Raw genomic sequence first — 13738 nt, 5'->3', positions numbered from 1 at the left:
GGGATTAAGTGTGTGTGTGTGTGATTTGGATTTTTAACGTAGCTTTAACAATTTTTCAGTCATAAGGCTACAATGTCTGCAGCGTGACAGTTTATAGTGATGTCTAGCACTGGGGCATCATGCCACAGACATGTAGCATGATGTCCCACCCAGTCACAGGATCCTGACACCGGGCTGACCAGTCCTAACACTAACCTCTTAATGCCAAGCGCCAAGCGAGGGAGCTGTTAGTACCATTTTTGTAAGTCTTTGGTACGACTTGACCAGGGATCAAACCCATGACCTCCCACATCTGAGACAGATGCTCTAACCACTAGGCCACCTGAGCAGTTTGGGGATTAAATACATGTACACTTACATGCTAGAGTTATGCATAAAGAAGACATTAGTACATTACTATGTTTGCTGTTTAATGATGGACAATGTGCACATGGTAAAAGATGTCATCATACACAGCACACAACAGTACATTAAATGCTGGAATTATTCCTAGTGCATTAAAACTGGAAGAGAAAAAACTTCAGCATAATGTACTCAAAATTGTTAAAAGATAGGACAGGTCAAAAGGTACCCAAACCGAAACGTACCCAAGTCAAAACATACCCAAATTAAAATATGACCCACACTCACTTTAAATAATGACATAATTTGAGTGTATTGTGTGTGTTTCATATGATAGTGACCGGCCAGATAAGCAATGGAAATCGGCAGGCACTATGGAACTATGATTCAAGCTGGTATAACTTGAATACACAATGGAAATTATGGAACACAATGAAAATTAAATAAAATACGAATGGAAAAATGGAATGCAATGCAAATAAAGATGCAATGGAAATCATTTTTGTGTTCTTATTTTTTTAAACTATAAAAAGTCAAAAGTAAGCTTTTATTCATCAGATGTATACATATCTATTTCTATTGCAAAACAGAAAATGGAATTAATTTAAAACTGACCCTAATAATTGTATGAAACGTGTGCATTTGATTACTGGTTAAAACACATGAAGCAGTCATGAAGCATGGTTCAGATCTGTTGGTAGAATATTCTCCACAGGAAAAAACATAAATATATTCAAGCGATACTTCTTAACTTAAAGACGTTTTTCTTAATGTGATTTGAAGCCAGATTATAAGGTAAGATAGTTCCATTGCATCTGCCAATTTCCATTTCACTGTCAAGAAATACAATGCGCTCAAATTATGTCATTATTTAAAGCAAGTGTGGGTAATGTTTTCATTTGGGTACATTCTGACTTGGACACAATTTGACTTGAGTATGTTCTGACTTGGATATGTTTCAGTCTGGGCATGTTTTGACTTGGGTAAATTTCGGTTTTGGTACATTTTCACTTGAGTACGTTTTGACTGTAAACCTTGGGAAGAGGGCCACTATTTTACCACACTGACAATAGATACAACAAAGGGACGGTTTCTGTGATAAGTTTTGTTAAAGTTATAATTTTACTGAACAGCAACACAATTAGGCTATGTACATGTAGTCCTGAGGAAACTGGACAGGGATGATTCCAACAATAAGATTTTGGGGGCACCGCCCCAATAAATGGGAAGATTTCATCATGAAATTAGTACTATTGGGAATTTGTAACTTATAGGTTTATGGTTCTTAACACATTAACCCCTGGAGCTTTTTGTCATTTTCGCGTAGGAAACACATTTTGAAAGCTATTTCTGAATAGATCCGAAAACACCCAACCCCCGGTGATCTTTCAATAACACACTGCCTAGTTGTGTTAGAAACATTGTTTTTTGTTGGCTATTTGACTCGCGCATGAGCAGGAGGGTTAAAGTTGGATTTTTTTAATTTTTTTTTTGCTAAACGGAGCCATTATTTTTGTATGGAGACCACTCTTTATTCCAAATGCCCATCTTATCCTACTTTTTGCAAAGGCTCATCTGTCTGTTTGCAATTCATGCTGGTTTGCCTTAGATCTGAGACCAAAAAGTCTAAAATCCGGACACAAAATCGGATTCCGACCAAGGGCGAAATTTTCAGTAGAAACAATTTGGGTCCAAAAAATGAGTTTTTTTTAATTTGTATTTTGTAATGGAACTAGATATTCCAGATTATTTGGTATCATTGTAGAGCTACATGTCTATTTTTCTTTAATACCACCCACTTTAGTGTATCATACATGACCATGACGCTACAGAGCTCGGCAGTAGGCTACTACCTCCTGCCCCGTTAAGTCATCGCTAGGAGTTAATGTGTTAACCTTAACACTCATAAATTTGTTTCAGTTTATTTTTCAATGTTCCTTTATGGCAGAATTAGAAAAATAATATAAGCCAAAATTAGTTCTATGATTCTGTTTTTGTTTTGTACAGAAATACATTTGTAAGTACTGTGTAGTGATAGTAAAAGCTGCTGTTGCATTCTTGGTATAAAACAGCTTTTTTTAGGGCAACAGTATGAAACAAAATTGATCTGTTTATTCAAATAATATAAATTTAGGCTGCATGATAATAATTGCTATTTACTTACAATTCTTCATGGAATAAAGGTTCCCAAAGTAAGGAGCTTTGCAGCATATCTACCAAGCAGACACAAGTCAACAAATTAGAATACTTAACACTACTTAAAATGATATGCCAATTTAATATTAAATAAAGCATGAAAAAGAATATCATTTTAAAAAAGTCATTTCGCTTGGCAGACCAGATCAAGCATACTGTGCAAATGAATTTCTGGCCATCTGTTTATTTAAGCAATTTAAAGCACAAAGTGTGTGCATCGACTTTTAAAATATCTACTAACAAATATCCAAACAGCTAGTCCCCAAGCAAGTTGCGCTAATCAAGGTAGGAACATATATATGTTGCAATGAAAATGGGGAGCCATCTGTTCTCACCAGCTTTTCAACAGTGAAAGTATGTTGGAGAATCTGAATACTTACTGGGGTCCATGCTAGGGGATTATTTTGGTGAAACAGACACCTTGGAGTCTGTCATTTACCTATATTTCATGACATCTCCCACCTCTATTTTCTTTCAATACAATGCAATAATAATCAAAGTAAAAATCCAATTTTGTGTCTACTTTCCCATCAAAAAGATTGAAAGACAGAGAAGAAGCTTATGTTCAATAGTCAATTTTTGTGCTAATTTGATGAGCATACATACCAAAAATTACAATGCTAAGTACAGAATTCCTGGCAGAAATTCACACAATATCCTTGAAAAACAAGTGAAAACTTAATTTTTGTAGCCCAATTTAATGCAAAATAATGAATACATGGACCTATCCATGTAAATTTCTAAAACATTTAATCATTTTATATCCAATTTTAAATCAGACATTTCATATATAATGTGACCTTTTGCTATGGAAGATGTTTATACATCAACCGTGTTAAAGCAAAATTAGAAGTTTTACAATTGTTTATAAACTTTTAATAATACTAAATGAAATTAACGTGCCAGTGTATGCACTGAGTGATTACTACCCAGTCTGTATAACCAGACATGTTCCGAAATCATCTAAAAATGGTCCACACATTGAAATACAATACAGGGACTTTAATGAGTTTGATGAGGAGATGTTCTTAAATGATCTAGTTTGCAAACCCTTCCACTCAGTCTGCAATATAGCTGATGTCAACACTTAGACAAATGGTATGGGATGTTCAATGCAGCCTTATACAAGCATGCCCCAATTAAAACAAAAAGGGTTATTGTAAACACTAAATTACACCCAAGTGGATTACCCCTGAGATCAATGAAGCATCTGAAAGAGCTGAACCCACCCAAGAACAGTTGTTTTCCTTCTAGACTTAAGCAAAATGATGATATAGCAACATCTGTGTAAGACATTGTGGAAATGTTCAACAATTTCTTCATAAGCATCTCCAGTAGCAGTATTCAGAACCAGACTAACATCCCAATTGAACTTGATGTTCTTCTATCATTTATAAGAGCTAAAACTCCTGATAATCATTTGTCAATAGCTAATGTTAGTGAAGCTGATGTTTTTGATATGCTAATTAAGGTGATTAATAAATCCTCTGGACTGGATGGTACTGGTCCATGAATTCTTAAAATTGATGCACCAGTAATAACAAAGTCATTAACATATATCATAAACTTAAATATAATGAGTAGTAATTTTCCAGACACATTGAAATGTGCAAAGGTTACACCTAAAATTAAAAAACGAGAAAAGGAGGATCCAGGGGCTTACAGACCAATATCAATTCTACCTGTATTGTCAAGATCATTTGAAAAGCATGTGGCCATTCAGGTCTATAAATTTTCTGAAGCCTACTCTCTATTTCATAAAGCGCAATCAGGATTTTGAAAGTACCACTCGTGCCAATCAGAACTTGCCAAATTAATTGATCTTCGGCTGAAGGAGATAGATAATGCACATATGACTGGGATTGTTTTCCTAGACTTCAAGAAAGCCTTTGATCTTGCTGATCATGAAATTCTGCTGCTTTTTAACTGTTACAGGTTCAACAATCCTTCTTTAAACTGGTTTAGATTACACATACATCAAAGGTCTCAATAAGTAAGCATTGGCAGAATTAGCTCTCAAACTCGCACTATTCATTCAGGTCCCTCAAGGCTCAGTTTTAGGCCCTCTCCTCTTCCTTATCTATATCAATGATCTACCATTAAATAATGAAACCAAAAACACAGATTTGTTTGCAGACAATGCAACCTTGTATACATCATGTTCTGATACTGAAATTATCCAAATGAGATTAAACTCAACCTTTATTAGAGTTCAAAACTGGGCACAACAAAACAGGATGGCAATTAATGAAGGTGGTAAACCAAAATTTAGGATTTTCGGGACATCACAAAAGCTACACAAGTCAGGGAACCCAGAACTATCTCTTGCAATAAATAATCATCCGTTAGAAAATGTAGGTGTGACTGTAGATAATAATTTATTATGGGATGACCATATTGATAAGCTTTGTAAAACAATGTCATCCAAAACTGTTCTACTCAGCAGAATCAAGAAATATTTAACTATGGAAACTCACAATCTATAATACAAGTCATATATTCTTCCAACAATGGATTATTGTTCAAATGTATGGAGAAACTGTGCTAAATCGGAGCTTGACAGGATTTAAAAACTTCAGAAATGAGCAACACACATAATTTTAGATGCATCTATTGATCATCGCTAAAAAGCATTGTTTACAGAACTCAAATGGTTCACAATCTATGACAGGATAGATTTTCACAAGGCAGTTCTTTTATATAAATGTCTACATGGAACTGCACCAGAGTATCTTAGGACTTATTCAGGCCTTTTTCAACCCAATACCAGTTGAGATCAATATCACATGGAAACCTTCTAGCACCAAAACCAAGAACAGAGCAATTTAAAAAGAGCTTCCAATACTCTGGTACAGTTCTGTGGAACAAGCTTCCACTACATGTAAAATCTGGTGAAAATATTACAGTATTTAAGAAGAGATATCAGTAGCATGTATGTGCTTCTGATAGATAAGGGAATTTAGTTTTTTAATACCAAACATGTTAAAATACACAGTAATTATTGCTATCTTCATATAATGTGCATTGTTATACTCTCCTTAAGAGGGCCTCAAGGAAGACTAGTCCTTGACTAATGAGTCACCCTCTATAAATAAAGCATTATTATTACTATTATTATTACATCATCATTTTAGTTATCTGACATGAAAACATTAACACAAGTGTCTGTTTTGAACTTTGTACACAAACTTCTTCCTACCTTTGCTAGTTCTGCCCTACTGTGGCTGAAGAGGTACAATTTCACTCCAACAGTCCACTCCAGCATGGGACCTGATGAGTTATTGCATTAAAAAGCAATGACAAGCTTTGTATGATTAAGATTACTTATGGTAAAGAAAATTGAAAAAAATATGGTTCCAATCTAGTAACATGGACATGAATGTAATGAGTAAAAGTTCTAGCAAGCAAGATTTACTAACGTACAATTGGGATATTTCAAAATAAAAATTCTGGGGAAGCCAACAGGAGTAAAGTGCCTTGCCAAAAACATCCAGAAAGCTGACAAGACTAAAGGACATGCTATAATGCAATAATTTGGAACTGTTTTTGGTACTGTAATGCTGCTGTACAAAAAGATAGATTGGTTATTTTTCACACAAAAGTAGGATAAGTTAGTGATCTGGAGTACAATGTGGCCATGGCACAAAATTGATGGGTCCAATATGAAAAAATTTTTAAAATTATTTTTAACAAATCCAAATTTTACCCTTTCAAAATATGCACGAGCAAAACAGCCAATGAAAAATGCCATTTCTAACACAACCAGACATCTGGCTAAATGAAAATCTCTTAGAAGCAGATATTTGGATGTACTCAGATGTAGCCCCTAAAATGTGTTTCCCACTCCCATTTCAGGTTAAAATGACAAAAATCTCCAGGGGTCAAATGCATCTAATAGAAGAACCATGAGGGCAAAGAGGAAAGCAATCCAAATGTGAACAAAGGTACAGGGACTGGATGACAGATATGAAGGGCAGGGGCACTGCCATAACCCATTCAAAGGTAGTGTATATACTCAAAAGTTGAGCCTAATTGCAAACACAGACTGATCTGCTGTCTCATATGCCAGCAGATCAGGATCTGTTTTTTTTTTTTCCCCACTGATTACTCTTAACAAACTGGATAACCCATATCTGCTAGTGCATTTTGTGATGGCATATCTCAGTCAGTGCAGCCGGACTAAACTTAGTACACCTCTCCCTTGATACAGTGTATCCCCTAGGGGTGCAAGACTGAGAGTCAAAACTCTCCTTGGTGTCAAAACTGGGGGTCAGGCTGAGTAAAAAACAAACTTTGGTATCAGAACTGGGAGTCAAATTAAAAATTTGGGGGTTTCTGAAGCGCAAATGAGGGTAAAGGGAAACACTGCTTGATAGCTCACACACAATGGAATACACAAACACAGACCGCACTATAAGTGAGGTGCGAGTTACCAAGGGACCTCCTAAAATTGAAAAAAATTGCTTTTACATCGAGAAAACCTTGGGGGGGGGGGGGGGCAGCATTAGAGAACTAGGCTGTTTATTGACTGAATCCTCATTTTACAATCACGTCGATAATAATTTTTAATAATGCACTTTTTCTAATCAAGTTGTTTGTTATTCTGTTAAAATAACATTTATTTTCAAAATGTCCAACATATGAAAGATAGGTTTGAATGGTTTCAACAACCATCACATGCACTCAAAAAAATCTGTGTATTGCATCACTGCTTTTTGTTTTCTTGACGAGTCTGGTTCCCGCAGTGGTGTTTACTATTATCCTGCCAAATTGGGACTCCACAGGGCAGGGAACTAGACTAACTGTTGATACACCACCAAACAAGACTCCTTTTTCTCAAAAACACGCTACATTTATTTCGTGAGACAATCGTCTACGCTGAAACTCAATTTTTGTATTGCTCAATTAGTAAAATATTGATGTCGTGAATTAATTAATAGGAATTAATAATGAAACTTCTTATCATCCTTGAGGATATCCCTAAGTGCCAGTTCAAGAATTCTCTGAAACTCGCTTGCCCACAATGGTCTGTACCTGTGAAATCAAGCTCTTTATTTTACAAAGTATTCATTTCACTTAGCTGTCTTGTTATCATTGATCACAGTTATGAAAGAGTCGGTTAATTTAAGGTAGTTTATAACTCACATTTATAAGTGTTCAATTGATCAAATGAAGTGAGTTCACCCGACATATGACCAGGGTCACTAGATTTTAAGTTTGTAGGATTTTCGTGCCTTTTGACTTTTCTTTTATTTCGCCTCCTTTATTTGATTCAAAAGACATAATTAACATGATAATACAAAGGAGGCCAGCTTTTAATTCAGTGCAACAATACAACAAATGCTTCCAGAAGTCAGTTATCAAAACACGGTTGGCACTTAATTAGATTCTCAGAGAAATGCTTGCGGACATAGCTGTTACGGTTGATTGACACATTTTACGTTTAATTACAAGAGGCAGATGTCTCGCTAGGATTTTAAAACTAGGAGTCCAGGACTCCCATTTTGGTAAAAAGTTGCAGTCCCTTCTTTCCTACAGAATCATAGACATGAGTGCATCTATTTTTAGATGGAGAGGTTTTCGTAATGTAATCACTCACTATAATATAGCTTCATTACAACAGTCCACTGACAGGATTGCAAATTTATGGTTTATTTATTTGTATACGTACTTGTAGTAATTTTAGGCAAATAAATAGTATCTGATTTGCTGGGGTTTTTCCATATTTTTGCAAATAAGTGTCAAGTCAGAAAACAGCTTGGACTTAAAACGCATCTCGCGAATTCCACAACATAGCACTGTCCCATACATTTCTGACCTACATAATTTGCATTTTAAAGTTAAATTTTTAATAAAATAATACCTAGGCGTTGGTTTCTATGATTTGTATATTTTTTCTGAATATATTTACCCGATGATTTAAGAAAACACACAATCTAATAAACTGGTACATCCCAGACTTAGCGAAGTCCGCCATTATTTCCCGTTAGGCCTACTGCTTCACTCACAGTTTCAAACTAATTTTATGATGAAATAGTGTACAAGAGGCAGTTAATATATATCCAGATCACCGATTCTGATCTTAAAACACAAGTCTGTATGTTTTATCATAAAAGGATAGCATGCAGGAAATTGATAGTTGCTACCTTACTCTGAAAACGGTTAATGTTCAATCAGCTATCAAAACATAATGCTTGTGAATCGGCAAGAGTTTGTTTGTCAACGTAATTGATATAAAAACTAGGCCTAGCTACTGATGCCTTGTTGAGTATATTTCGGTACAACACTAGAACTAACTGGGCTAAGGTGAGGGGCATTACAAAAAATATGGTATGGTCAGTCAATATACCTCTTAAATAATCACAGAGCAAAGTCGTTTTCGCTTTCCTAACAGAAGAAGGCAAAGTTTACATTTGTAGATGACTTGTCACCCACTTATGAATGGCATTTTGTCTAAGTCTCAACATGTCTTGATTCTGAGGTCACGTGCACTGCTTATTCCACTACATTCAGAAATGAACACAATAACGAAAGCTAAAGTTGTTTATTTGATGTACTTTTATAAATGACCACATGTACATCTCTGGGTCTTTCTGCCTCTGAATTTAACCATCGTAAATATCAGTACATTTTACCACCTGGCCACCAGTCAAAGTCTTTGAACTTGCCGCCAGCTATAGCATCATGTTCTTTTTTATGTACTCTTATAAAATGGCAACATGTATGTATCAAGGGGTCTTTCAGTCACTGAATTCTGTCATTGTAAATATCAGCACAGCTAGCTGATCAACATATTTTACCACAAAGCAGGTGGCTGAAGCAGGATTGGCAAGTCTTTGAATTTTGCTGCACACCTATTACATGTGTATGGAGGACTCCTGCCTCCGTGATTTTCTGCATCCCAGATCAAAAATTGGTGTCCAAATACGCGTAATTAAGCGTTTCTGAGATCTCTGAGGACACATTGCATTTATGACCATTACACTTAAAAGGAACACAATTTTCAACTGATAAAAAATTATTTAATTTGTATTTATTTATTAAAGAACTGCCTCCACTCGGAGTGAGTGACATTTTCATTGATCAAAATTTCCTTACATATCATTAATTGTGGTGTACTAGGAATGTCGTTTGGAAAGAAAATGTAAATAATTGTATGACCTATTTTTAAATTTGATATTTCAAAGTGTTGATTCAAATTTCCAGGTCCTATCTACCATTTTCAACATTAAAACGAGTGATACATCAACATTTCCGTTACCAATTTTGATCGCAATTTTCTTCAAGTTCAACAATTAGGGATCAATTTTTGGGGCATTTTCTGGTTTTAAAATGGGATCCATGACAGACCCCACGTTATAAGTGGATTCACGAGTTATCGAGGGAGTTATGTAAGTATATATGGAAAAATGACTTCAAAAGTGCATGTACAAGTAGTTAATATAGAGGTAGGTATCCTTGCATCAGTAACTGGTAATGTGCAAAATATTTATCTGCATGAAGCTGATGAGGTGTGGGAGAAGTATGCCATGATGTTTCCATCTGACCAAACAGCTGACAAATATACTTTAACCCACTCTGGGAGTCAGCATTGGGTCAAGAAAGCCTAACTTAACAAAGTGTAAACATTCCTGTAATGCTTATCATGGTGATTGTCAGTTTCATTAACAGTATTAATACATAAATATGCAATGCCTTTATGATAATGATACCATGTATCAAATATTCAGTCAGCTATTCCTAACTGCACCTAACTATTGGAAATTACAATCCTCATCATCTACTGAAGACAGTGATATATTTTAAATCTTCCAATACACTCTACATAACTGAGGCTAAGTAAGTGTCTTGGCTACAGGTATTTGGTAAGTCACTACACAAAGTTGCATATTAATTCTATGCTAATCCAATTTGCTAACATGTTTGTGATGAGTCTGATAAAAGTGTTCCATGTACCTGAGTCCTTTACTTTAATGTGATGGCTTGCAAAGGTAAATCTATGTCTTGATTGTAATATGAACAAAGTAACATTCTTTCTAAAAGATAAGTCCACCTGTTTTTTTGCAAGAAACTCAATGGAACACTTCCACTGTCAAGCTTATCAATTTCAGAGGTAAGCAGTTCCTGCATGTAATACACAATCTTGTTACGTCTAAATGGAAGTGACTGCTTTTTAGAAATATGGGAACTTTTTAAGTTTGTCACCCACATGTCAACCTAGTAATTAATTCTCATATATACAGTCATTCATGATTCCTAAGACAGAAATCAAGGAATGTAGAAATAATTATAGAGGATTACAAATTTACACGAAACAGAACAGAAAAGGCTATGACTGGATTCTAAAAGAGAATGCTTGATAATGCTAAAATAATTTTTATACATTTATATGAATAAACAGCATTATCATACAGGTTAGAGAATTTTCATTTGTACTCTCTTGTAGAATTCAGGGTGAGAAAAATGCAGTATATGGCTAAGAATAATGCTGTTACAACATAAGACTTTGAATTGACGATTCTGTCACTAAAACAATTATCTGTCTCACACTGGTAAAAATGGAACATGTTTTATGTTCATTAAACAATATATTTTGGGTGAGCCTACTAAGACAGGCTGTAAGTAAAACTGTATGCACAGAGCGCAAAATGAGAAGCATTACATTGTTTATGAAAAATAAAAAGTATGTGTGGTTCTGGTTATCCCACTGACCCTAATTTTTTCCCTCTTATTTAGAATTTTTTGGGGAAAAATAAAATTTGAAAAAGAGAACAAAATTCATGAGAAAAAAGATTAGCAAAACTACATAGCAAAGATCAAAGTTAAATTTAGGATGTGAATGACACTTGTTTTCTTCTTTACATCTGGACTACCATCCCCCCACCAAAAACAAAGTGTACCAAACCTATTTTTCAATATAACCAGAACCACACACATTTTTCTTTATTTGCCCTTATCCTAATAAACAAGAATACTACCAATGCTTTCATGATGAAGACAATGGTTCAGAGTATAGTAAGTATAGAGTTCATTAGGTCACATGTTGCAAATAGAGGAATTTGGTCTTACTAACATAAACTTGTTCAAGTCATACAGGTCACATTGTCATGCAGTACAACAATTGAACAAATAAAAAGGAAGAACTACTACCCTGCACATATATTCAAAGAGATTTCAAAATTTAAGGAATTACTGTGATTATCAACACTATATCAAGCTGTTACTTGAAAACACAGAATCAACTATGCAAATATGGTGACCTCATAACTAAAGAAACTCCTGGGTTTTTTTTCTAAACACCAACAAGCTGACAATGTGTGAGACCTCTGACAAAGTAAAAGAAAATAATTGATGAATGTTTTGTGCATCTCTTATATCCTTTATTCCTTTTGGCTTCTTTTAAAAATGTATAGGGGGTACAAATAAATTGAAGGGTGTGCAACTACTATAGTGTAATCTAAGTGAATGTCACACAGTATGTCACAATGACAGCAAAAATTGTACTACTTGATCACTGGTAATCTTCATACCCAATGTCAGCTAATATCAATAATGGCGTTTACATGACCACACTTTAATCATGTGCATAAACAAAGGCTCTCTAAAAGATCTTGGAAGTTGGAGAAATGATTCTTCTACGAAATGGATGTCCAAATACATGCTGATGTAAACCCAATCTGAAAAGTGCGTCAACTGCTGTAAGAGAGAAGACTGAGTTCTGGAAGCTCTGAGAAAGTGCTACCCTTTGCCTGGAATGTTATTATGATGCCGACCGGTTATAATAACAATTACACGATTCTTTATGCATGCGGATTCGTGTACAAATATATTTCTTTAAGGGTAAACATTCCAATTTCTTAACTAAACAACTGTCATAAAAGTTCCATACAAGAAGTATTCCGAATGATTCGTACCCTTTCGGACGATTCAGCTTACCTTGTAACATTTGCTCCAATTTTTTCCTGTCCACACGAAATCTGTCTTCCACAAAGGCGGGATCTCTTTCCAGAATATCATCTTTATTTCCCTGAGAATTAATATCCTCTAAATCCGTACCATTTTCTTTTAGTGTCGCCGAGTCTTTCATCTCGACTCGGTGCACGGATACACTGTCCGCCATGGCATTCTTGTTGTCATAATCAAAGCGAGGCTGCCACTAAAAGTGGCACTCACAAGTGCCCACGTTCATATCCAAAAGGGGGCGTATCAAAGTTTGAATACGGAAATATAAATTCTGAATATGGTACGTCTATATTACTCCGGATTCCTGTCAAAATGAATTAAAGATCAAAGCAATATGCTTTTATTTTATTATCTGCTTTAATTTAAACTTATTCTTTAAACTTTCAGGCATGTCAACATACAAACGCTTTGAAATCAACATTTTGGTAAGTTTAACAAAAAATTGTACGTGGGACAAACATAAATTGAGATAGGAAGCTCTTATCTACCCCACAAAAATATCATCCGTAACAGTTTGATATGTAAACGAGGGCTCTTATGACTATATGTTGAAGGAACCGCAGGGACTCTTGTGCTAACTGGATTACGTTGAAGGAACCGCAGGGACTCTTGTGCTAACTGGATCTAGAGAGGCTTGCATATAGCACATATTTTGTAAACCCCATTGTTCATCGCAAACAGATAAGATTAAAACACTATTCATTTGCTTTATTCATTTGAGCAACTTATATTAAAAATCATTTGCAAATATCACAACTTTACTAACTGTTAAAAAATTTAGTATTGATTTATACTAAGACCTTTTGTAAATAATTTTACTACTGCTGTATTGGTGATACAAAAATTTAGGTTATATCCAAGGATTTCACGTGCATTTAACATGTATTGCTGCTGTTTTTTTTGGGAAACAATTACACACTCACACACACACATGTGTGTGTGTGTGTGTACGTGTGTGTGTGTACGTGTGTGTGTGTGTGTGTGTGTGTGTGTGTAGCCTGTTAAATCTGAGGTCATTTTCACATGTGGGTAAAATAAAGAATCCTTTCGCTGAAGGTATCTCAATTACTAACACAGTTCACAGAAAATTCATAATATTATGGAAGCGGCTGCAAATAACTTTTTGAATAATAATAATAATTGGTATTATAGAAGTATTAATAGCAGTTCATCATCATCACCATCATCATCATCATCTTCTTCTTCTTCTTCTTGTACACTCGTTATTGACAAAGAA

The 13738-nt window shown here is 35.0% G+C and overlaps 1 protein-coding gene across 4 annotated transcripts in view; it reads right to left on the bottom strand.

The window, feature by feature from the left end:
• The window catches only part of LOC149803256 (protein bicaudal C homolog 1-like), a 327843-nt gene extending 315162 nt beyond the window's left edge, over positions 1 to 12681 (bottom strand). For all 4 annotated transcript variants that reach the window (XR_016420163.1, XR_016420164.1, XM_089952905.1 and 1 more), the window contains exon 1: positions 12475 to 12681. Coding sequence is in view for 2 of the 4 variants with exons in the window: in XM_089952905.1 (XP_089809031.1) it covers positions 12475 to 12658 (184 nt within the window). In the remaining 2 variants the exon portion in view is untranslated. The remainder of the gene's footprint in view (positions 1 to 12474) is intronic.
• Between the last annotated feature and the right edge of the window lie 1057 nt (positions 12682 to 13738).

Source organism: Sinohyriopsis cumingii, chromosome 3 (assembly GCF_028554795.1).
Source record: "Sinohyriopsis cumingii isolate HCF-2022 chromosome 3, ASM2855479v2, whole genome shotgun sequence".
NCBI lineage: Eukaryota > Metazoa > Mollusca > Bivalvia > Unionida > Unionidae > Sinohyriopsis > Sinohyriopsis cumingii.
Note: the sequence above shows the minus strand (reverse complement) of the source record. Positions and strands in the feature narration are given on the sequence as shown.